General features: G+C 43.2%; 1 protein-coding gene across 1 annotated transcript in view; it reads left to right on the top strand.

Moving 5' to 3' along the window:
• LOC130123413 (low-density lipoprotein receptor-related protein 8-like) overlaps positions 1-24779 on the top strand; it is a 156117-nt gene that overhangs the window by 95519 nt on the left and 35819 nt on the right. The window contains exons 5-7 of the mRNA XM_056292565.1: positions 11340-11729; positions 17975-18097; positions 20587-20709. Coding sequence (XP_056148540.1) covers positions 11340-11729; positions 17975-18097; positions 20587-20709 — 636 coding nt within the window. The remainder of the gene's footprint in view (positions 1-11339; positions 11730-17974; positions 18098-20586; positions 20710-24779) is intronic.

Below are 24779 nucleotides of genomic sequence, written 5' to 3'. Positions count from 1 at the left end.
TCTGTAGATATTTTTAAATATTTTTTACTCCAGCTCTTTTTTCTTTTTTTAACTTATTTTTAGCTTTTGGTCCTCATGTGTGTATATCTTATACTGTGTTTGCTGTGTTTGTCTGTGTCTGTCTTGCACTGTTTGGTGAAGCCACAGCCCTCATTTCATTTTTAATATGTGCCTGCACATTGTTGTTAATGACAATAAAATTGAATTGAATTGATTGAATAATGAACAACAGCTTTTGGGCGAATGGGTAACAAAGGAAAACTGGACAGGAGTCAGGACTGGGATGGCATTGTTGGAGCAGGACAAGACATGACATTGAAACCAAGGCTGGAGCGGCTGGAACCGGGAGTGGCCGGAACTGGGAGTGGCCATGACAGCACTCCTCTGATATCTAATGGAAGAGAGTGAAGGAGACAAAAAGTGACATCAAAATGATTAATAAAGAAAATAGTCTTCATGCTAGAAACTAAGGACTCCAGCCCGGACGATTAAACTATTCATATCAGTTAGTCTGTTGACTGCCTGACACAGACCTTTTAGTGAGATTTACCCACATGTATGAGTGGGGTGTGGAAGTGTGAAATAGGATTTTTTTATGTGCTTCAGTGTCACATGGGTTGCTAAATATAGCGGTGCCAAAGCAAACATTTCCCCGAACATCAGAAAAAGGTGCTAGTTTTGTCATTAGTTACTTTTTAGGAATTAAGCTGCCAAGGAGATCTGAGAGGTCACAGCAACTGCTTTTCACACAGCACTATCCAAGCAGTCACCTCCAGTGCTAGCAAAGGTAAAAAATACAAAACGCCCCTCCCATCACTGCCCCCGTTATGGCGAAAGCAAGACTTTCAAAATGAATCCTAATACCTTTACTGCAAACATGCTCATAGCTCCCACAAGCTTCCTGATTTACTCTCTTGATGTAATCCCTACATATGAGCAATGTGCAGAATTTCTACTCGGTTGCATTTCACGAGATTTCATCTTTTCTGATTATCTTCCAGCAGCTTCAGACATAAGAGCACAATTGGAGGCATACTGTATATATATATATAAAAAAAAAGATTTCAAAGGAATAGAAAGGATCCAATTAAGCCAGTTGCATTGGAAAGAAATCAACTTTGATGTGAAATGAGTGATTGTATTCAATATCAAATGCAAACAAATGCTTAGGGCTGTCTTTGTTGGTTCTCTTTAGTACATCCTCTGAACCCTTTGTCTTTAGCATATCAACCGCAGCAGCTATTGGCCAATCAAAGATGACATCAGCTACCAAACAGCCAATCAGACAGTTCAGTTACGTGCAACTGCACCACCCTGCAATAAATACTCCTGCCCTACTTCTGAGGCGGCGTGAAGAATCACCCCCCGCACCACCACCACCACCACATTGAGAAAAAAATGATTGATGTCACAGCCCTGTAGGGGGTGTGTGGTTGAAGATTTCTGCCACAGAGCAGTGAAACTACCATGGGAGCAAAGGGATGAATTACCTCATACACTTTGATGACTGTTTTATTTTGATTTTTCAGTTATTGGCTCTCCTATTTGTGTGTGTGTGTGTGTGTGTGTGTGTGTGTGTGTGTGTGTGTGTGTGTGTGTGTGTGTGTGTGTGTGTGTGTGTGTGTGTGTGTGTGTGTGTGTGTGTGTATGACATGATAATCTCACGGATTGGGATGAGATCGTGTTAATTTGATGCCGTGATCGGATCTTGTTAATTTTTCAGAAAATGCTCAAGTCATGCAAGGAAAACCAAATCAAATTGGCATGTCTTTCTGTGAATCTGATAGAGATGACTGACATGTTTTAACAGACTGACATTTCCTACTCACGTCTAAGAAAAATATATACGTATGAAAATAGTACATAGAAAATGCTTTGTGGTGCTCATTATTTATCTTGTCAAGCCACTGAAGAACCTCAAATGTGGAGGAGTCACTTGTAATCTCAATTTGTTAGCCTTTTTCTTTTGCCAGATAAGCTTACAAGTGCTCTCTTTTAGTGACTTCCGGTCTCAAAGAGGCCCCAAGCACTTGCAACAGACCAAGTTGGAGTGATCCAATCGACTTAAGATCTAATACCTTCTTAGCTTGGAGGGCTTTTCACTGTGCCGTCCATTGAGACTCAGTCTAGCCTGCGCTAATCCTTTTTTCATTCTAATGTCTGTATTGATGTGACAGTCTAAGCCTCTCATTGACACAAGGGCAACCACCCCACCCCCCACCCCCACACAGGGGCCACATCCCATCAGAGGCAACACACTCCTCAGATGGACTGGAAGGCAGGAGTTGTCTGAAACAGTGTTGCAGCACAGATCTATGTTCATTTTATTAGTTGCTCCTGCCTATGCTCATTAATCTAACATGAGATTAAACTCAGTGCTGGACTCAGAGTATTGTAAACGATACAACTGAGGGCACAGACATTAGCCCAGGAAAGCCCTAAAGGAAGCTGAAAGTAAACCAACCCACACACAGCACAATTCACAGTTCACAATATTTCCATAGGGCAGAGATAATTAATTCCTGCTTCCTCGTGTGTCAGAAACACTGTGTGTTAAATGACTCTGATTATCGGCTGCCAAGGATTAATTTGGAGAACTGTAGCCCAGTGAGGGAGGTGGAAATGACCTATTGGCCTGGGCATTTCTCTATGCAGAGACATGCGGAGCTGGTTAGTGTTTGACAAGGAGGCGACCAGGGGATTCACGTCAAACAAATCTGACTTTAGGTCTGTATGTTTGCGTTTAATAGAGAGTGGACATGTGGCCGGTCACGGGAATACAATACATTGTCCCTGAATGTTCCATCCCATGTCAAAGAAGTTTGAATTAGTTCATCTGGATACAACCTTTATTGACAGATACGTTTCATCACTCATCTAAGTCTTAGATGAGTGATGAAACGTATCTGTCAATAAAGGTTGAGTTTCCAAGGAGACTGAAGAGGTCACTTAGAATCTAAGTGACCTCTTCAGTCTCCTTGGAAACTCAGAGCATCTCTCTGTGATGCTGTTTCCTGTGTACAAGCCCCTGCTCACCTGAACAAAACCTTCTCTGAAGCCAAAGGCAGAGGTCAGTACCATCATTTCTGTGACCTTCTATGGCATGTACAAACCATGACCTTTGACCCTGACCTTCAAACTGAAAGAAAGTAGCAATGTTTAGCTCTGCTCTCATTTACTTTCCATGGCACATTACATCAGTAGCCATTAAAATTTAAACAATTCCTAGTGTAACTCTGAACCTCAACTTGTTGTGGAGTAGTGTTGTTATTCTATGTTAAGTGAGAGAGCCACAAAACCGGAGTCAAATTTAGTCAAATTCACTTAGTTGAGTGATGAAACGTATCTGTCAACAAATGTTGTATCCGAATGAGCTGATCCAACCTTCTTTGATTTTCTTACCTGGATTATTGAGCATTGGATCGATTATTGAGCATTGGATTGGCGTTGGATCGGTTGGGGGATCCTGGTCTGCCGCGTCCAGTGGGCCCAGGCACCACGGCCCAGCTTGGAGCTGCGCCCAAAGAGGAAACACCAAGGGTGGTCTGACAGTAAGTGGAAGCAGGGCAGGCTAAGGTAACTACTAGCCCATGCAGACCTGCTGTCCGACAGTCATCCTGGCGTTTGCTCTCTTGGACAGTGTTTTTTTTTCTTTCTTTCTTTCTTTTTTTTTTTTTTTTTTTTTGATATGTTGGATGTCTGTGTTTTTGTAGTTGTTTTTTTTTCTTTTTGTAGTTTGGATATATGTGTTCCTGTAGTGTGGATGTGTTTTTGTCTTTGTGTTGCACTGCTGTGGGCTGGTGGAAATTATATTTCGTTTCATTTCATGTGCACAGGTGCATGGAATGAAATTAAAAATACATTTTCTAGATTCCTGATCCTGATTCCTGATCCTGATGACACGTGAAATGCTATATCATGGCATTGTATGTAAGGGCATGATGATATAGGAGCAGTCATTGGCTGAGAATGAGACCTTTAATCTGCGTTCCTTACCAAAAAGAACTGGCACCATCCACACCAACGTACTGTCAATCACAAACAAAAGTTCCCTGGCAGCATGGAGGTTCGATGATACCAAACTTTCATCAGATGTGGATGGGTTTTGTCGCGTTATCATTGACACTCTTGCTAACTGTTCTGTATCGAGCCAGTCATTAATTCCTGTTTTGTATGCTTACGCAGAATACAAAGGTGCATTTTTTTACATCCAAACCTCAGTGAAACAACAAGTTCATATGATTTTAAGGGTTTTGTTTTAGTGAGTTGGAGTTTTCCACATCAAAAAGGAACCAGTCTGTTAGGGAAATTGTCAGTGAAACTTCCCTTATAGTCTTTGAAGCGTCCCACTTTCAAATACTTCCCTGCGATTGTTTTTGATGCTTATTGTATTGTCTCTTGTTGCAGATCTTTCCGCCATGCTACTCCAGTCAGGTTAGAGAACACAACACAAGAGCATCGAGAGGAAGCTGTACCAGTAGTCTGACCCAGGGGTGGGGGGTGTGTCTGCTAGACTCTACACTTTAATTTTCCTCTGAATATAAAGCTGTTTTTTTTTTTGCGTGTGTTTGTTTTCTCAGTCTTAATCCTTTTTCAGCATGCTCTGAAAATATGTGCCCCAACATATTATATTTATCCGACTGGAGAACCCCAGAGACTGTGCCTACTGAAGAGGCTGTACACGCTATGCTTGTTCTGCTTAAATATCCCCAAATGTACTCCTCTATTACAAGAAATTAACAGGGCACATTATACGTCACAGCCCCAGAAAAACTTAATCTGGTGGAGGCATCTTGCTAATTGAGTCATCTGTATGTTTAATTATGTATTTAGCAGAATGTGCTCCTTACAAGAGGAAATTCCTCTTGACTAACATTGCATTAAGCTATCAGAGAAGATCCAAGAGTGAGTTTAACAGCATGCTGAACTCTCAGGGATGGAGAGAGGAATGTGCGTTTACTCAGCGGGCTTCTCAGTAGAGTAAGCCTGTCTACTGGGACCCACTGCAAGGCAGAGCAGTATTTGTGTGTGTGTGTGTGTGTGTGTGGTCGCACACACATTTGTATTGCATGGCAGAGGAGAGGGTTCTCTTAAATTCATCTGACTGGTCTTTCAGATATTTGATGTTGACTGCACTGTGTGTGTGTCTGTGTGTGTATGTATTTTCATGGCGTGGCAAAAGAGAGGCTTCCCTTGAAATCATCTGTCTGTGCGGTCAACTTGAAATATATTTCTGAGGGAGGGGAGCAACAGTGTATTTTTTCTTTATATGCGTGTGTGCGTGCGTGTGTGTGTGTTATTCGTTATATTTTACTCGTATCCTTAAATGACTCCATGGACCCCTTTCCCTTTTCTCTCAGCTGTGAAAGTGTGTATATCCCTGCAGTAAAGCTGAACCAACAGGCAATGGGATTTACATCCCCAATGAGCAAGTTCCCAGAGAGGTCTATTTTATAGGACCTAAGTGTCATTCAAATATGACAGCATTCTTCCGTGTTGGTGGAAGTATGTTGTCGTACTTGAATGATATTTCGTCCCCAATTCACTCTGAATGAAAATATTAGCATTGCTGGGCTTGCTTGCTAACCAGGTTTCCATTTGGCTTCACTGTAGATTTTTTTTTTCTCGGCTCATTCATGATTTAGCATTCATTCCATGTCCCCTTTTCTCACCGTGGTCCTGTCTCAAAGTGTCATGTAGCTTTTCTTCTCAGTCAATAATGATATCAAAATGAAGGTTAAAAAAAAAACCTCCCCTCTCGGTCCCTGCCAGTCTTTTATTATCTGCTCTCCATTGTAAATGTGGAGCAGGGAGCTGTTTCTTCTCCTCTCTGTGTCTTTGTTGGCTCAGTAAATGTGAGTGTGCCGTCACAGGAAAGGTCAGCCTTTAAACTGTTCCCCTGGTGAGACATAAGTGGACCTGTCTAAAACTGCCAGTCAGTGTGTGTGTGTGTGTGTGTGTGTGTGTGTGTGTGTGTGTGTGTGTGTGTGTGTGTGCGTGCGTGCGTGCGTGCGTGCATGCACATCCTCATTCCAGTGACCTTACTGCAGTGGGCCTCGGTGCTCTGTGCAGTCCCCTGTGTCCCTATCTGTGAATATCTATGAGACAGTGCAGGAGTCAGTGGGATACACATACACTGATTGATATGCTGTAAAGTAATGCGCTGTGTGCAGATAAAAAGGCTAGAGAGCTGAGTCCACTTCGACATTTCCTCTCTCTTTGTTTCATACACACACACACACCCACACACCCCCACAGACAAATTGACACTGTTTTTCGCGGCTTTGCGGCATGTGACTCACAACACATACACATAAACACATGCATACTCGCTTGTAAATGTGCGCACACACAAACGCAAGTGCTTTCACGCGTGACAGCAGTTAGCCTAATGTGACAAGAGTGACCAGTCATCCCTGCTTCTTCCTCGGAGTTAGTGGTTGCCATTGGCAACAATCTCCCATCATCACAGCATCTCCTCCCCAACAAGGGATAGAGAACTGGGTCGCAGTTCTCTGCTGGTAGGCTGCTTGACCATCACATTACAATAACCTTGGCCTCCATATCTAAAAATTGACAGCTTTGTAGAGGCACCCTAACTCAAATTATCTCCCTGTCGAGTGTCTTGGAAAGTAGTTAAATAAATAGAATATTTCGATGTAATTACTGTTATTTTTACTACCAACATATTAGGGGTGGTAGTTGTAGTAGTAGAGGTAGTAGTAGTAGTAGTAGTAGAAGTACTAGAACTACTAGTCGTAGTGGTAGTAGTAATAGCAGCAGCAGCATTAGTAGAACGAATAGTAGTAGTAGTAGTAATAGTAGTAGTAGTAGTATTGGTGGTGGTAGCAGTATTAGTAGAACTAGTAGTAGCAGCAGTAGTAGAACTACTACTACTAGTAGTAGTAGCAGGAGAACTGGTAATAGCTATAGTAGTAGTAGTAGTAGTAGAATTTATTGGTGTGGACAGCATAGCAGTTTGCTGAATTCTCATTCATTGCCTACTAGTTTCATTATGAGCAATGAACCTGGGTGGAGCTTTTGCTAATTACTAAATTAATGTTTTATGTATATTCCGCATGCCTGCTGTTGCCTGTCAGTATCATTTCCTTATTGTGATGATCCTACTGAACTACACACAACTTGAGCCTGTACTAAATATCAGCAAGAGCTGGGGAGGTAGGACATCATCTTCAGTTATAACTGGTGCACAGCAATACCGGCTATATGGATGACTGAAAAACAGTGAAGAGGTTACCAGGATAATATGGCAAATTTTAAATTGTATACCATGATTTGTCATGGTATTCACTCAGTCCACTTAACATAGAATAACAACACTACAAAACAACAATCTTTAGGTGTGTATAGTACCTGAAGATTGTGTTGTAGTGTTGTTATTCTATGTTAAGTACACTAAGAGCCACAAAACTGGAGTCAAAGTCCATGTAGTGCAAACCTACATGGCTAATAAACCTGATTCTGATTCATGCATGCAACACCTCATATATTCCACATCTGTTCTACAGTCTGCTCTGCGATTGTTTTTGTTTTTTGTTTTTCCAAAATACTTCCTGTTGCAGAGTTGCAGTTATAAAAATCGGAACTTATATTTTCTACGGCAGACAAGGGCAACTGGTGGTCCCCGTTCTCACTCACTACGGCCCGTGGGTCAATTTCCAAATATGAATAAATTGTTGGTTTCACAGGCATTGGAAGCAAGCGGGCCATTTGACCACATTAGAACCGGACCCCAATTGTAATTATACTGTCCACTGATGGAGGGCACGCCCTCGAAACACAAGAGGCCTCTAGCTAAGCAACTGCTTGCACATGGTCTCGTCTTGGTCTCGGCGGGCCTCTTCTGCAACGGCACGCGACGAGAAGAGGCATGCGCGGCAAAAAAAGAAAGAAAAGAAAGAAAACTTGACTTAGAGAACCGCCTCTTCCAGGCAAGATGGGAAACAGAACATCAGTTTATGGAATTCAAAGTTAAACCCATGTGTTTATTGTGCCCGGAAATAAAATCAGCCATGAAGGATTTCAACTTGAGTCGCCACTACAATGACACGCACAAAGACAAATATCCCATGTAAACTGGAGGTGCCAGAGCCGCGATCATCACTGACCTAAAGGGAAAATACACCGACAGCAGAGCCTTTTGACCATAGCCACGTCTACACAGGATTCCTCTCGAGGCGCCTTGAGCTTGCTAAAGCAAATAAGCCCTTGTCAGATGGCGAGACGATGAAGCTATGTGCAGTAGAGATGGCGAAAGCTCTTGGAGGTGAAGCTGTGCCCTCACAGGGTACCGATGGAAACGATCAAATCCGCTGTGGCAACCCCTGGCAAACGGGGAACAAGCCGAAATAAGAAGAACATGGCTGCAAGTGCGTTTCAATGGCTTCATCTGTGTGTGTGTGTTTGAATGGGTGAATGTGAGGCATACATTGTAAAAAAAAAGTGCTTTGAGTGGTCGGTAGACTAGAAAAGCGCTATATAAAATGCAGTCCATTTACCATTTGGAGCTAAAGCATGTTTATTTGAAACATGTCATGGAATGGGAAGGCAGAGTAGAAATGCACTGGAAACATGGCTATTAGTTGTTGCACTTAGTGTGATTGTTAACTTTTGCACCATTACTGAATACCATTATTTTTGAGACCCCATTGCACAGAAATATTGGTATATCGCTCAGGAATGTGGACGTTTTGTTTCTGTGTTAAGCTCATTAAATAGAAATGTTGGTGCAATAAAATGTGATTACCAGTATGTATTTTATTCTTTTCATTAAATCCGTAGATATAATTGGTTAATTGAGTGATGGGGTTACAGTATCCCACTGGTGGAAGTGCACGGTCACAATCCGGCCCTCTGGTAGTGAGGATAACATTTCTGTGGCCCTCTCTATCATCACAGTTGCCCACCCCTTTTCTACGGGTCTAAAAAACAAGATTGTATGTACTGTAAAAGAGTCTGCCCTGCCTGGTATATACAATACACATCATCAAACAATAAGCTCACCCTCTTTATTAGAGGAACTCCTGGCTTGTAGCCAAACAAGTCCATAGAAAACTTGAATTTGCAACCCACAAAGTGACAAATCTCAGTTCTGCTGTGAAGGAGTCATCTCCATCTCATCACCGAAGCCCGTGTGCCAGATAACATCTTACCCACACAGCTCATGGGCTTCTACCAAATCCCGCTTCAAACTCTAGTAATTAATTTACTCAGCTGGGCATCTGTCCAGACTGGTTGTGTATATTACTAATACCCTTCTCGTTGTATGGTTCTGTACATGTTTACTGAATTTCCTGAATAATTTAGATATAAAACAAGTCCGGTTCAGATGGAAGGCAGTTAATATTGATGAAGATAAATCTGTTGGCTGAACCAAATGTAAAACACTTGGGTTTTTTTTTCCAGTGGCTTTCCTTGGTGCTGGTGGAGATGTACGCAGTTTTGTGATAATCCAGCCTGCCTCAGTGCAATTAATTCATTGCGCAGTCATATGTGCAATGGGAGAAAATACATGGTTAATTTAACATATGGTGGGATTAAGTAGGATGGTAATTAGGACACTCGGTTCTCACGTTGTTACTTGCGGAGGACATGTTCACCAGTGATGTTTGTCTTCCTATGATTATCCACTTTTCCTTCTCTCTTGCCTTTTCTTTTATTCTTGTGCTCATTCTTCTAGCATGTTTGTCCTCCTGCCTTTTTTTGGCTTTGAAAAGCACTACATATATGTATATAATTATTATAATTATCATTATTTTGTTAAGCGTCTTTACTTTCCCCTTTTCTGTATGATTATGCCTGGATTTTATGTTTAGAGCTTTTCAAAATACCCGCAGAAAACTGCCTTGTAGATTCATTTCTTTAGGTTTAAAACAAAAACACACTCCGTATTGCTGATGCTATAGCTCCCCGTTCTGAAGTTACACATCACCCTACATACAAAAAACCCCATTTTTAGTTTTTCTTGGAATTGACAATGACGTCGCGGCCTACGCATGGCCTGTGTGTTTCATGAGTGCTGAAGTAAAGCAAACCTCTGCAAAACTCTGGCAAAAATTTTCAAAAAACACAAAGTGGGAAAATCAGTTTCTGAAAAGTTTCCTTTTAAGGAGATGCAAAGCTTTTTTTACAGACCAATAACAATAGGCTTGTCCTTTGTGTCAATCCGGTGCAAAATGTTTAGAACAGCATTTCTTTGCTGTCACTGGCCATAAGAGCAAAGTCAAGGGCAAAGCGTGTCGGTGCTGAGCTCCCTGCAGTGTATATAAATACCTGCCTCTCGTTGCAGCTCCCTCCCTCTGCAGCGAGACTCACACAGTTGGAGCCCTGGCTGCCTTCACAGGCTGCAAGGTATTGGCCAGGCAGAGAGGAAACAGCGATAGATGGAGAAGACAAGGGGACGGAGAGAAAGCGACAGAGGGAGAGAGAGCAGGGTAGACATACTCCACTCTGAGAACTGAAAGGATGGGGACAGGCATGAAAATTGCAAAGTTAGTAAGAGAGCTTGTGTGTGGCCAAGGTATGGTGATATCAAGCCTATGAAAGGTGCAGTGGTCTTGTTATGTGCAGTGGGGAGAGGAAGACAGGTGGCAGGCAGAAAGAGGTCTTTTTATCTTTCCCTCCACAGCGGAAGAACCCTCTGACCATCTTCATGTGATAATCAGCAAACAACACACACACACACACACACACACACACACACTTGCACAAGCCCTACTACCTCTTTTTCAGCCCTCCTCCTCTGTCTTTGCAGGTTGATACCACTGTCCTCTGCACAGCTGAGGATACACAACTGTTGTTTTAAACCCAGTCTTTGTCTTTCAGTCTCTCTCTCTCTTAATAAACATTGTAGAGGTTTAGATCTCCCATTCTTTCAGTGGTCAGCCCCAGCATTGAATAGTCATGAAGCCACTCATTTGAGGAACACAAGTGATTTGATTTGACGCATTTCCCATTTACTTTTCTACAGAAGCACTTCAGAGAGAATAGGCTGCATCAGTCTCTACTTGGATGAAGAAGATATGAAAAAAAAAAGCATCTTACATGGCTGCCTCTGTCTTCCCCTCCCTGCTTTGTTATTGGCAAAGCAGAAGATGCAGGAGCTCATATGCCTTTGAGACTCGGTTCTGTATCATGATCATATGTAATGACCTCTGAGTGCCAAAGATATTGAGTTTGGACTGCTAAAGCCTCCAACTCCTTTGTTATTACTCACTGGAAAAAAAGATGTTTGTATGTTTGTTTTGGCTTTGCTTGAGTTACAATACTTGGATCTCTCTCTCTCTCTTGCTTCATCTCTCTCTCCACTTTCCCTCCAGATGCCAAGGCCTGCCCCAGTGGTGAGTTCATGTGTGGCAACCGCAAGTGCTTGGCCACCGTCTACGTGTGCGATGGGGATGATGACTGCGGGGACGGCAGCGATGAACTAAAGTGCTCCTCCCCACTCACCTGTGGACCCAACCACCTTCGCTGCAACACCTCTGAGTGTGTGCCCCTCATGTGGAGCTGCGACGGAGACCCCGATTGCCCCGATGGCTCAGATGAGGGGTCGGACCGCTGCGGAAGTGACGGGATCCCCCACCCGGCGAGTCGCCGCGCCAACTGCACTGCCGAGCAGTTTCGCTGTGCCAATGGGGAGTGTGTGCGGCTGGCTTGGAAGTGTGATGGAGACCCTGACTGCAAGGACAAGTCTGACGAGTCTGACTGTCGTAAGTGTCCCACAGACCGTGCAGGTCTGTTCTGTCTTTCTTTTTTTCATGTCTGTCTCTCTGCCTCTCTCTCTCTCTCTGTCCTTTCTCTGTCTCTCTCTGTGTCTGTCTGTCTTCCCTTTTCTTTCTCTTACCCCCTCTTACACTCCCTGTATCTTTCATTTTTCTTTTATTTGTGAATAACTTCCTCATGTATTTGTATGTAGTGAGCATCTTTTAAACTTAATAGGTAGGCGGTAAGCAGATAGCTGGTTTTATTTTTCCATCATATTTCAACTGAATGCTAACAAGTGTAACGACCACGGATGACTAGACTCGCTAGCCCTTGGCTAATGGGTTGGACCCTTTAGTTGACTGGTTAGCATAGTCGCCCGTGGTGCCGGGAACCCAGGTTCGATTCCCGGCTGCCCCCTGAATTCTCGCTACATTGGTTGGCAGCGGTGGGATGCATATGCATTCAGAGGCGTGAGGGAGCTGGTATGCTGAAGTGCAGGGACACGCTTCAGCATACCAGCCCCCTCACGCCTCTGGGCTCACGTGCTTCCGATAGCGTCACGGTCTCACCATCCCACCTCTGCCACCAACGCAGCAAGAATTCAGGGGGCAGCCAGGAATCGAGCCTGGGTTCCCCACACCACGGGCGACTGCGCTAACCAGTCAACTAAAGGGTCCGACCCGTTAGCCAAGGGCTAGCGAGTCTACACATCCGTGGTTATTACACTGTTACACAAGTATAAGAGGGAGAGAGAGAGAGAGAGAGAGAGAGAGAGAGAGAGAGAGAGAGAGAGAGAGAGAGAGAGAGAGAGAGAGAGAGAGAAAATTGACTTGCATCTCTCTTCAAATTGGCCCCTGCAAGTACAAGCAAATGTATTTGCAATAAAGTCCATCTATCTGCTCTCATCTTGATACCTGGATGAATATTTTAATAGTGATGGATTAAAATCTGATGTTTTGATGAATAAAACATGAGTTTCGTTCATTGAAACGTCCAAGTTAGGTCTTTGCACAGGTGTGTCTTGTAAGTAGCAGGTTGTAGGAGAAGTTTTCCTTCCAGGCTTTCTGCCAGAAGGCCTTCCAACCCCTTTCATCCAGCAGTCAGAGATTATGTTGTGGGTTAGCTATCGGTTAAGGTTAGGTCAAGGTAAGCGTTAGGTTAGGGTTAAGGTTAGGTTGAGGTTATGTTAGGTTAGGTGAAGCTTCCTGGCAGAAAGCCCTGAAGGCAAACTTCTCTCATGTGCTAAGTAGCACAAGGAATAATTACATCAGAACCTGTGTATTGTTAAATGGTGAAGTTTATTGAGAAAACCTCCTCGAAAGACGGCATCAGACACAAAATAATCAAATTACAGAGGGCAAACAAACTCAGAAGTGATTATACTGAGGGGTGATTTAACATTACCTCTGTACATGCACACTAAAAATGTGTTGTATCTGTTTGCCTAGGGATTAGAAAGTAAAAAAAACACGAAATACTGTCTCCCTTTGCCTTGTTATTATTATTGTTTTTTTGTCACATTTCAACTTGGTGTGCACTGGGGCACACCAAGGGAGCATTTGTATCTGTTGATAAACACCATGGAAAGATGGAGGCCTGTGATAAAACAGGTTTTCCTATGAGCTTGTAGAATGAAAAGTGTGCCCGTAGAGTCCCATCTGTTCCTCTAAACCAGTGTTATGCATTGTTGCCCTTTCATTACCAGGATGCTTAGCAAAAGCATGGTTGTCATAAATAGCAGTTACCATTGACTGATGTTTATTCAGCCAATTGCATCAGCAAGAGGCCCGGAGTCGGCCAACGGTTGTCCGGAAGTTGCTAGGCAACCGATTAGTGTCCTTGAGAGCACATTTAAAAGCCCTTGAAAAACAGGAAGATCTCAGTTGGAGAAGAAAGATGTGGACTGCAGGGAGCAGCCTCATTGTTCACCTGTCAGCGCTTGCTCTATCAGCCAGGCTATTTTTCGAAGATAGCTTTTGGCAGTTTTAGCCTTAATTTGACAGGACAGTAGAGATAGAAAATACAGAGTAAAGAGAGTCAAGACATGCAGCAAAGGTTCAGTGGCTGGATTTAAACCCAGGACTCTGCGATCAGGCCTGAGATTACACGGTAGGCATCTAACTGGCTGAGCCGCCAAGACGGCCATCCTGGTTCTGTCTGACCCAGTGTCTGCACCTTAAATTCCTTGGCAACAAGGGGGCCAAGCTGATTCTTCTGATTGGGAAAGCAATTTAAATTGCATTTGCCCTATTGCTTTAAGGATGACGTTGCTGTAATTTAGTTTTTTTCACTGTCACCAAATGCTATGAAAAGACTGAATGCCACATGTAGTTCCCTTTCAGAATGCCATGGGATGCCATGGTTTATGTCATGACATAGCTTCAGCCTTAAACAGCATAATCTGTTTTTGTGGACAAACTTGTGAATTCCACTTTTTCCAAAGGTGACTTAGAAAGGCAGCGAAATGCCCCATTTGATAGAGACTATTTTCATTATTTCAGTGTCACACATTTGCATTTACTGCGGATGCGGCAAAAAGGCTGATGCCAGTTACTGACAGTCCCACTACTGACATCATACAACAGCCAATCACAGCCTATAACAATGTGGGGCATTGTCATAAACAATCTGGCATGGGTTAAGATCCCATATTTCATCCAGTGTGAAGCCAAATATGCACAGGGATTTCTTCACATTCCATTCTGCCAGAAAACTAAGCTACTTTCCATAGATCACAAAATAAATCTTTGTTACATTGAAGTCATTTCAGGAAATGAAAAACATCCATGAAGGAATAGAGGCTTTTCATGGCATTTGTCAACAGTAAGAACAAAACATTTTATTACAACCCGTGCTACCCATAAACTTCGAACTCAACAAATATCGACTGTTGTCCATAGTAGCAGGTTTAGTTTCAGTAAAATTCTTTTAATGCTAATAGTTGATATTAGTTGCATAATTTTTCCGTCCATCATCCAAACCGCTTAGCCTACGTAGGGTCGTGGGAAGCTGGAGCCTGTCCCAGCAGTCATTGGGCAGCAGGCGGGGAGACACCCTGGACAGGCCGCCAGACCATCACAGGGCCCACACACACACACACACACACACACACACACACACACACACACATTCACATCTAGAGACAATTTAGTATGGCTGATTCACCTGACCTACATGTCTTTGGACTGTGGGAGGAAACCGGAGCCCCCGGAGGAAATCCACGTAGACACGGGGAGAACATGCAAACTCCACACAGAGGACGACCCAGGACAACCCCCAAGGTTGGACTACCCCGGGGCTCGAACCCAGGACCTTCTTGCTGTGAGGCGACCATGCTAACCACTGCGCCAGTGTGCCGCCCTGCATAATTTTTAAATGAATATTTACATCATTATATTACCAGCCTCTGTAATTGGATGATGAGCATATTCTCATCTACAGCAGCAATGTATGGTCTCTTTGCTCTTTAACAATAGCACATCCTTGTTTGCTAGACATGTTTAGCAACTAAGTTGACAAAAAAAGACCCCAAAAATATCTAACTCTCCCCAAAAACTGAAACTGCTTGGTCTTTGTGAGGGTAATTCATATATGATGTTTGCTTACTTTTAATATTTGACCATGTATGACCTATACCACATTTAACTTTAGTTTACATTGCTTGGGTAGATGCTTAAAGCTCATGGGTAGCAGAACAAAGGTAGTGGTATAAAGTGTCTTCTCCGTGTGAGCTAATAAAGGCCTATTGCTAACTGATAGCTGATAGTAGAGGAATTTATGGGAAACTCACTCGAGTGGAACAAGGTCTGAAGGAACAGTCCTGGAGGATTATGAGTTGGAAGATAAGGACGAGGGGAGACCTGACCTATGAACTCTTTGAGCAAGTCCTGTTATCCATTAGGATGACAGTCCAGCAGTAAAGATGGGCTACTTCCTCCAACCAGGATTAGGGGGAAACTCTGGGTACATACCATTGTGACCTTGACAGGTAGCATGCTTTGGCTGCAAGGTATAAAGGGAGTGTGCTCTGAGATCAAGGCATGCACTTAAGTAGCTACGCTTTGTGCATCTGTTCATGAACATATTAAAAAAGTGTGACAATACTGGCGTCCGGGTAGCGTAGCAGTCTATTCCGTTGCCTACAAACACGGGATCGCCGGGTCGAATCTCCATGTTACCTCCGGCTTGGTCGGGCGTCCCTACAGACACAATTGGCCATGTCTGCGGGTGGGAAGTCGGATGTGGGTATTTGTCCTTGTCGCTGCACTAGCGCCTCCTCTGGTCGGTCGGGGCACCCCCCAGATTGGCAGAGAGGATGTGGAGCAGCAACCAGGATGGCTCAAAATAAATAAATAAATAATGGGCGGGGTAATTGGCCAGATACAATTGGGGAGAAAAAGGGGGAAAATTGAAAAAAAATGTGACAATACTGTAAGAGATTTTTGTCTCGCTCCTCATTTAATGTCAGAGTGGAATTAAACAATTGCTACGGTGGTCTTTCTCACCTCTCTGTCTCCACCACAGCAAGGCATGCCAGCAGAGCCCAGCCAAACTCGATAGTGTGAACTGCCTGACTGACTAGTTTGAAACTAAACCTTCAGAAGTACCGTGTACTTTGTCTCGTAAATGATGCAGCAATATGTGGCCTACTTAACCACTGTGAAGATACTGCTATGCTTCAGTCTCCTTGTAATGTTTTACGGTCCACCATGTATTTCAGGAGACACCGCTGTATGTTATCTGGCTGTCTTCTCGTGTAATCAACCTAGTTGCTGATGCTTTTTTTGGGGGGGGGGTTCCCCCCTTTTTCTCTTATAAGCCATCCCGATTTCTGCTCCACCCCCTCTGCTGATCCGGGGAGGGTTGCAGACTCCCACATGCCTCCTCCAATACATGTGGAGTCGCCAGCTGCTTCTTTTCACCTGACAGTGAGGAGTTTCACCAGGGGGACGTAGTGTGTGGGAGGATCACGCTATTCCCCCCAGTTCCCCCTCCCCCCTCCAACAGGCACCCCAACTAACCAGAGGAGGAGCTAGTGCAGCGATCAGGACACATACCCACATCAGGCTTTCCACCCATAGACACGGTCAATTGTGTCTGTAGGGAGGCCTGACCAAGTCAGAGGTAACACGGGGATTCGAACCGGTGATCCCCATGTTGCTAGGCAACGGAATAGACCACTACACTACCCGGATGCCCTAGTTGCTGATGCTTGATGGATGTGGCACACTTACACTTAACCATATCGGTATAGGTGTGGTATGCTCCAAAATCCATGTTCTGTTCTCAGTAGCACCATGTGTTGTAGTGTAGTTTCAGCCAGTCAGTTCACAACTTCACTACTTTTGAGAGCTCAGACAGTGTCAAAATTAGTGATTTTAATCACTCGCTCAAAGTATAATGACGGCCGAAAGTTACAGCAACGCGAGCGGTTTTGCTACATTTCTGACCCATTACTTTGCTGCAAAAAGGAAAATGTCTGACTTTTCGCAACTTATCTGATGACAATTATTGGTGAGATTCATTAAGCTCTTATCGTCACTCCCTGCCTGATGTGCAAGAATGAGTGTGTGTTTCTTTGTATAGAAAAACAGATTACTGGCTCAGTCAGATGTTTGGCTTTCAGATCAATCTCCTTGATAGGGAGCACAGCTCTGTTGGGATGATCACTGTGGCGTCGTCTGTCTATGTGTGTGTGTGTGTGTGTGTGTGTGTGTGTGTGTGTGTGTGTGTGTGTGAGAGAGAGAGAGAATTAAAATATGTTCACACATATGTTCACATGTGTTTGTATGTATGGGCGGAGGCTCTGTGTTGCAAGAGTCCACTCTGTGAATACATTCTGTCTGTCTTGCCAACACTAAGTCATGTCCCTCTCTGTTGTGTACATTGTTTTGTTTTTTTGTGTGTGGTTTGGAAGTGAGTTTCCCAGCATACAGAGATAAAAACTTGTCTGTGTCTGGGATATTGATGGAACACGGGGTGGCTCCATGCGACCTCCATCTTACGGGATCGAATTATTGAAAATCGCTCAGAAATCGTTCATCACAGGCCCGTGGGTTAAATACCACTGTTCTAAGCAGCACCAAGCACCTGCATAATGATTTATAGCGATGGATGTGTGCATGGTAATAGAGGACATTGTTGTGGGCGTGACTTTAAATGATTCCAAAATGTGTTTCCTTGCTTGAGTGGCTTATGAAGTGTGTGTGTGTGTGTGTGTGTGTGTGTGTGTGTGTGTGTGTGTTAACAGCCCTGCTGACTTGTCGTCCTGATGAGTTCCAGTGTGGTGATGGATCGTGTATCCATGGAACCAAGCAGTGTAACAAGGTCCACGACTGCCCTGATCACAGCGACGAAGCTGGCTGTGTCAACGGTGGGTTCAAACGTCTGCATCTGCCCATCTCTCCTTACTGTTCAGCTTTCGGTCTGTCCATTTCCATGCAACTGCCTCAGAGTCTGCCTGTCTGTCCATATGTGTTTGTCAAAATCCATCTATCGTACAGTTCACCTGTCTGTTTGTATGTACTGTATGCATTTGTTGGTTTGAATCTTTTTTTCTCTCTCTGTCCCGTTGTACATCCCCACTTGTGTAAGATTTTTGATAACATATTACAGCTCCTGGAGAAAACCGGCCGCAGATATGAAATATCCCAACTTTGCTATTTTGAAATTGCACCCTCTCTGCTCCACTCCCTCTGCCGATCCGGGGAGGGCTGCAGACTACCACATGCCTCCTCCGATACAAGTGGAGTTGCCAGCCGCTTCTTTTCACCTGACAGTGAGGAGTTTCGCCAGGGGGACGTAGCGGGTGGGAGGATCACGCTATTCCCCCTAGTCCTCCCCCCCGCCCCGACAGGCACCCCGACCAACCAGAGGAGGCGCTAGTTCAGCGACCAGGGCACATACCCACATTCGGCTTCCCACCTGCAGACATGGCAAACTGTGTGTGTAGGGACGCCCGACCAAGCCGGAGGTAACACGGGGATTCGAGCTGGCGATCCCCGTGTTGGTAAGCAACGGAATAGACCACTATGCTACCCGGACGCCCTGCACCCTCTCTTTTGATTGTACAGTGTGTATTCAGCTTTGAGCCAGACTTGGGGGAAATTGCTGGTCATTGAGAGGTGACTATTGGGTTACATCGGTGCATCGGCTGTGTGTGGGGATGGGTTAGTGACAGATACTTTATCTGTCCCCATGGGGAAACTGGTTTGCAGTACAATCACAATGCATTTCATCACAATATCACAGAGTCACCAATAGACACTCATATACATACCCATATACATACCTCGCACCTTGCAACAAAAAAAAAAAGAGAAAACAATAGTTAGGACTGGAGCAACTCCTGCCCAGACCAGCTGGACATCCTGCTTATTATTATATGCATTAAGCTGTTCAAAAACTTAATGGCTTGCGGAACAAATGAAAATATGGATCTATTTTTAGTGACTAGAGGGGGGCAATATCATCGCCTACATGGCAACAATTCAAATGAGGAGGCAAGGGTGACTTTAAGGGTGACTTCAAGTGTAACATAGTTCCACTTTGATAGTATTTGCGCCTCCATAAATAGGGTCATTTAGTGACAAAACACCATTAGAAAGTTAGCCAAATAAGATTTCTTTAAAATCCAGGTGAAAAGAGACTGTTGTGTTACAGTGAGTGGTGTATAGAGACTGTTGTGTTAAAGTGAGTGGTGTATAGAGACTGTTGTGTTACAGTGAATGGTGTATAGAGACTGTTGTGTTACAGTGAGTGGTGTATGGATATGGATAATGTGGTTCACTCCTGTGTTTCAGCTGTTGTTTCAGTTATTTCTGTGGATTAATGTTTGTGAATTAATGTTTGTGTGTGTGTGTGTGTGTGTGTGTGTGTGAGAGAGAGAGAGAGAGAGAGAGAGAGAGAGAGAGAGAGAGAGAGAGAGAGAGAGAGAGAGAGAGAGAGAGAGAGAGAGAGAGAGAGAGAGAGAGAGAGAGAGAGCGAGAGAGAGTTTATTAGGTTTGATTGGTGGCGTGGCTCTTAATTTGTAGGTTTAGCATAGGTGCACCTGCATATTTTGCTGGAATTAGAAAATCCACGGAAGTAAAATTAGATTACAGTTAGATTCCCTTTAAGAAAGTTAAACCAATACTGTTTCTCAAAATGACCCTTGGTGCTTTATTCATTAGGCCCTGTTGGCAGCAGTTTGCAAGCTGATATCATGGTTTCCTTCTTCTCTGTTGCATAAATTACCACCCAACTGGAAATTATTTTAAGTCCTCTGAAATTGGACTTAATCAAAGCAATGTTTGCCTGTATGGGACTTGATATTCATACTTGCTGTACCCTGAAATTCTGTCAATGATTGAGTGATAATTAAACTGACTGCAGACTTTTTGAGCTGTGGACATATGTTCTCATCAATTTTCAACAGTGTATGCTTACTCATCGCCATAAAGGATATTGTAACATGGTTCAAGCGAGGACATACTGTGAGATGAAGTTTTGGAGGTTGTGTGCGATCTATTAAAAGTAGCAGTTGAAGTATGGTTAAAAAAAATCATATTCCCTTTACAGGTAATGTCAGGCCACTCAACGAGTCTCCCTTTCTAGACCTTTATACATTAGTTAACAATGGTCTATAGTAATCCAGTGTGCAGACAGTCCACCATGATGCACAGTCCACGGGGTTTTCTCTTGTAAAAGCACAAACACACACATACTGTATGAAAGAACCATGAAAGGAAAGGGTTGCTTATGGACCAGATGGGATTTTCCCATTTCTTCCTGCCATGCAAACAATACACAAACCACACCCAGCCTGCCACAGTTAAACTTAATCCAGCACCTTTTAAATCCGTCATGTGCATCTTATTGCAGCCACCAAGTGCGAGGGACCGCTGAAGTTTCTGTGTAAGAATGGAGAGTGTATCGACAGCACAAAGGTGTGTGACTCTGTGAAGGACTGCAAGGACCGCTCGGATGAGCCCAAAAAGGAGTGTGGTAAGAGATCGCTTCACACACACAAACACAATCTCAGACATCTTTGTAGGGCTCTTTTGAAAGACGCTTTAGCAAAAAGGCTCTCTTATCTTGACAAACCGTGTGCCTTTCATTCATTTATAAAAAGCTCTTTTATGTTACAAAGTCGTCTTTGACTGAAATATTTTTGATTTCACTTTGCAGGGGTTTTTTTTGGTTTTTTTTTTTCTTTTTTTAGCCTTTTCTCTTCACAGAGATCAGGAAAAAACACTTGTGTGCGAGCCAGTAAATCTCCTGTGTCAGGCTCAGCCATAGAGCACATGTACATCTACATAAAATGAAATTCAAGCCCTGATGCTGCATCGTAATTTATGCTCACCATAACAAAGTGTGACTACCTCCCTCCTGTCAGTGTACATTTCAAAGGCTTCAGAGACTGACTCAAATTAGGGTCTGTCTCCTATGAGCAGAAGAATAAGAGCCTGCATCTGCTCATCATCATCAAAGGTTAAAAGAAAAACTTCCATTTCATGATCTCTCCCCCTTTTCTCTCCCTTTTTTGCCTCTCTCTCTCCTTCACTCCCATTTCTGTCTCTGTTTCGCAAATTAAAATTCAAAAGGGCTTCATTGGCAATGGAAACATACGTTTGCATTGCCAAAGCAAGTGTGAAATAAAACAAAAAGTGCACTTACAGTAATTAAATATTTACTAGAATAAAGAAATGTGTAAACAGAATGTGTCACATTGCAACATTGTAGTCAAATATGTAAATAAAAATAGGTAAATTTAACTTAAATATAGAGAATTGTGATTTTGCTGTTAAAAAGTGTGTGTGTGTATGTGTGTGTGTATATATATATATATATATATATATATATATATATATATATACATAAGTAAAGATAGATTAAAACAAAATTAGAATGTGGACATTGCGGTTAAAAATATAAATACCAAGAAGTATGTACAAAAATAGGACAAAAAAAAACTTTTTTTTTTAGAATGTATTTAAAGGAATCTGTTCTGTATGTACAATATGTCTATGTGCAGAGATCAGTACAGATTGACAGTCTTCACAGCGGTTGTACTCCATTGGCTGCCCTTTTGCGGTCACAACAGCTCAGAAAACTTGCTGCTCTGTTTGCTCGTTGCTGTATTTCACCCAGCAGATTTGGAAGTTCTTTGTTATTAGTCGTGTTTCAAAATCTTTTTGGGTGTTTGTAATCTGTGAGTAGTATATGTCTCTGATGGCAGAAGGCTAAAAAGTGCAGCTCGGGTTCCACCTCCTGCTGTCGGCAGTTGGTGCACAGTCTAGCTTCTCTGGGGAGCCAGGTCTGCCTGTGTCGGCCTTTCTCCACGGCGAGCATGCTCGCTGAGTCTGTTCATGGCCAAGGATCTCCTTCGTTTTGGATCGGTCAAAGTGCTCAGGTGTTCTGCCACTGTGCATTCTCTGTTTAAAGCCAAATAACATTCTGGTTTGCTCTGGTTTTTGGTTGATGCTTGCCAATGTGTTTTCTTATAGTTTGGTTTAGTCTAATGGCGTTTCTGTCTGGGGGCTCTGCTTCGGTTTGTACACAGAATCCCAGAACCAGTTGGCTGAGGGGGCTTCTCATTAGGCTCTGTCTGTAGGCAAGAGCTTTGTTATGGAGTGTGTCTGTCTAACTTACTTTTAGGTGATTATAAAATGTAAATGCTCTCTTTTGAATTTTGATAATTAGTGGGTATTGTCCTAGTTCTGCTCTGCATGCATTATTTGGTGTTTTCCGTTGGACGCGGAGAAAGTATTTGCAGAATTCTGCATGCAGAGTCTCTATTTGGTGTTTGTCACATTTTGTAAAATCTTGGTTTGCGAATGAACCCCAGACCTTGCAACCATAAAGGAAAATGGGTTCTATAACAGAGTCCAGCAGTTTAAGTCAGATTTGAATTGGGATGTCCAACTTGATGTTCTTTTTAATGGCATAAAAACCCCTTCTTGCCTTGTCCCTCAGGTCGTTCATAGCTTTGGTGAAGTTAGCTTGGCGAAGTTTGCTGAGGTTTAGGCCAAAATAGGTATCTTTTTTTTTGTATGTTCTAAAGCAATTGCATCTAGAAAGAATTTATATTTGTGGTTCTGGCGGCTGGGTCTTTTTTGGAATATCAATATTTTTGTCTTGGTTAGCTTCACTGTCAATGCTCAGGTCTTGGAGAAATGGTGCAGGAGATCAAGATGCTATTGTAGCCCTTCTTTGGTTGGAGAAAAGAGCGCCAGATCATATGCAAATGGTAGGCATTTGAATTCTGTCTGCTAGGCTGATGCCAGGCACTGGCGCTACAGACTGTGCTAATGCCCTCACCAGTTCATTGATATATATGTTGAAGAGGGTCGGACACAACCTGCGTCCTTATCTGACATCCTGACTTCGGGGAAATAAGTGAATTCTATTTGTATAGCCTATTATCACAAATTTGCCTCAGTGGGCTTTACAGCAGTACAACATCCTGTCCTTAGTCTGTGTGTTTTTTCCCTGTTTTGACAGCACATTTGTTGTTTGTGTACATTGAGTTTATGATGTCATACATTTTTTTCCTCCAACACCACTTTCCAACAATTTGTACAGCAGACCCTCTTACCATACTAAAGTTAAAGCTTTTTTTGAAATCAACAAAGCAGGAGAATAATTTGCTTTTTTTTTGTTTATTTGGTTGTCAATTAGGGTGTTGAGGGTGAAAATATGGTCTGTTGTACGATAATTTGGTAAAAAGCCAATTTGGGGTTTGCTCAGGAAATTATGTTCAGTAAGGAAATCTGGGAGTCTGGATGATGATCATACAGAGGATGTTCCTTAGGTTGCTGTTGACAGATCCCATGGTAGTTATTGGGGTCAAATTTATCTCCACGTTTGTGGTGCAGCATAATCAATCGTCTGTTCCAAATATTGGGGAAGATCCCGGAGCCAAGGGCAATGTTAAAGAGTTTTAGTATAGCCAATTGGAATTTGGGGTCTGTGAATTTTATCATTTCATTTAGGATGCCATCAACAGCACAGGCCTCCTTGGTTTTGTTTTGTCCAGTAGTTCTTTTAGTGTAACTGGGGAGTATAGTGGGTTCTGATAGTCTTTTATGATTGACTCTATGTAGTTTATCTTTCTCTCTCTTGCTCTCTCCGTCTTTCTCTCTCTCTCTCCTTCTGTCGTGCTTCTTCTCCGTGTTTTTTCATCTCATATTCTCTTGTTATTTCCCAGCCTCAATAGAGTGAGGGTCAAAGGTTTAGAAATGTCTTGATTATTATCTCTTCAATCCTATTTCTCTTCTACCCATGTGAAAATTAAGGCCCGAAGGTAACTATGACTATTAATTTTCCCTGTTATTTTGAATCACTGGCAGAAAGACTTTTGCTGTCTGGTATAAGATAAAGACAGACTGGTAGGCAGACAAAGAGAGAGAGAGAGCATCTGGCCTCGCTGCCAAAAACCCTGCTGCTCTTCTCAGAGAGAGTCTCACTGAAGCACATCAATCACACTTTACAGAGGCAAGCATGCACACACACATACACATGCATGTGTACATGTACACACGCTCACACAAGTATACTTAGCCACATTCCCTCTCTGAGATGGACCTAAGTCCCAGTGGCAAGCGAGTGAACGTGTGCATTGTAACAGAATAAAGGGATTGAAGATGAACTCTGAGAGGAGAGGAAAAGTGGAAAATAGGACTTGGAGAAAGAGGGAGGAGGGGCTCCAGACTGACCACGGCTGGGGAGGGGGAACCACATGGAGAGACACCTCCCTATCTCCCTCTGTCTTCTTTCTCTCTCTCTCTCTCTGCCTGCCTGCCAGTTTCTCAGCTCATTAAAAGCGTGTCCACAGACACCTTAGCTCATCACGCCGCTCACTCAACCCTCCACTCACAAGATGATTCCCAAGTTGAGGGAGCACCACAGTGACATGTAGACTCGATAGTCAGTCAGGCAGGCTGTTCATGCCTACACAGACTCACAAATGCATTAAAAAGCATGTGTGTGTGTATATATATATATATATATATATATATTTTTTTTTTTGCATTTATTACCTCAGCCTTGCATCAGGAAATGTATTATAATGT

The sequence above is a fragment of the Lampris incognitus genome, chromosome 14, assembly GCF_029633865.1.
Source record: "Lampris incognitus isolate fLamInc1 chromosome 14, fLamInc1.hap2, whole genome shotgun sequence".
In the NCBI taxonomy this organism is placed as follows: Eukaryota; Metazoa; Chordata; class Actinopteri; order Lampriformes; family Lampridae; genus Lampris; species Lampris incognitus.
This window is presented reverse-complemented; position numbering and strand designations above follow the sequence as displayed.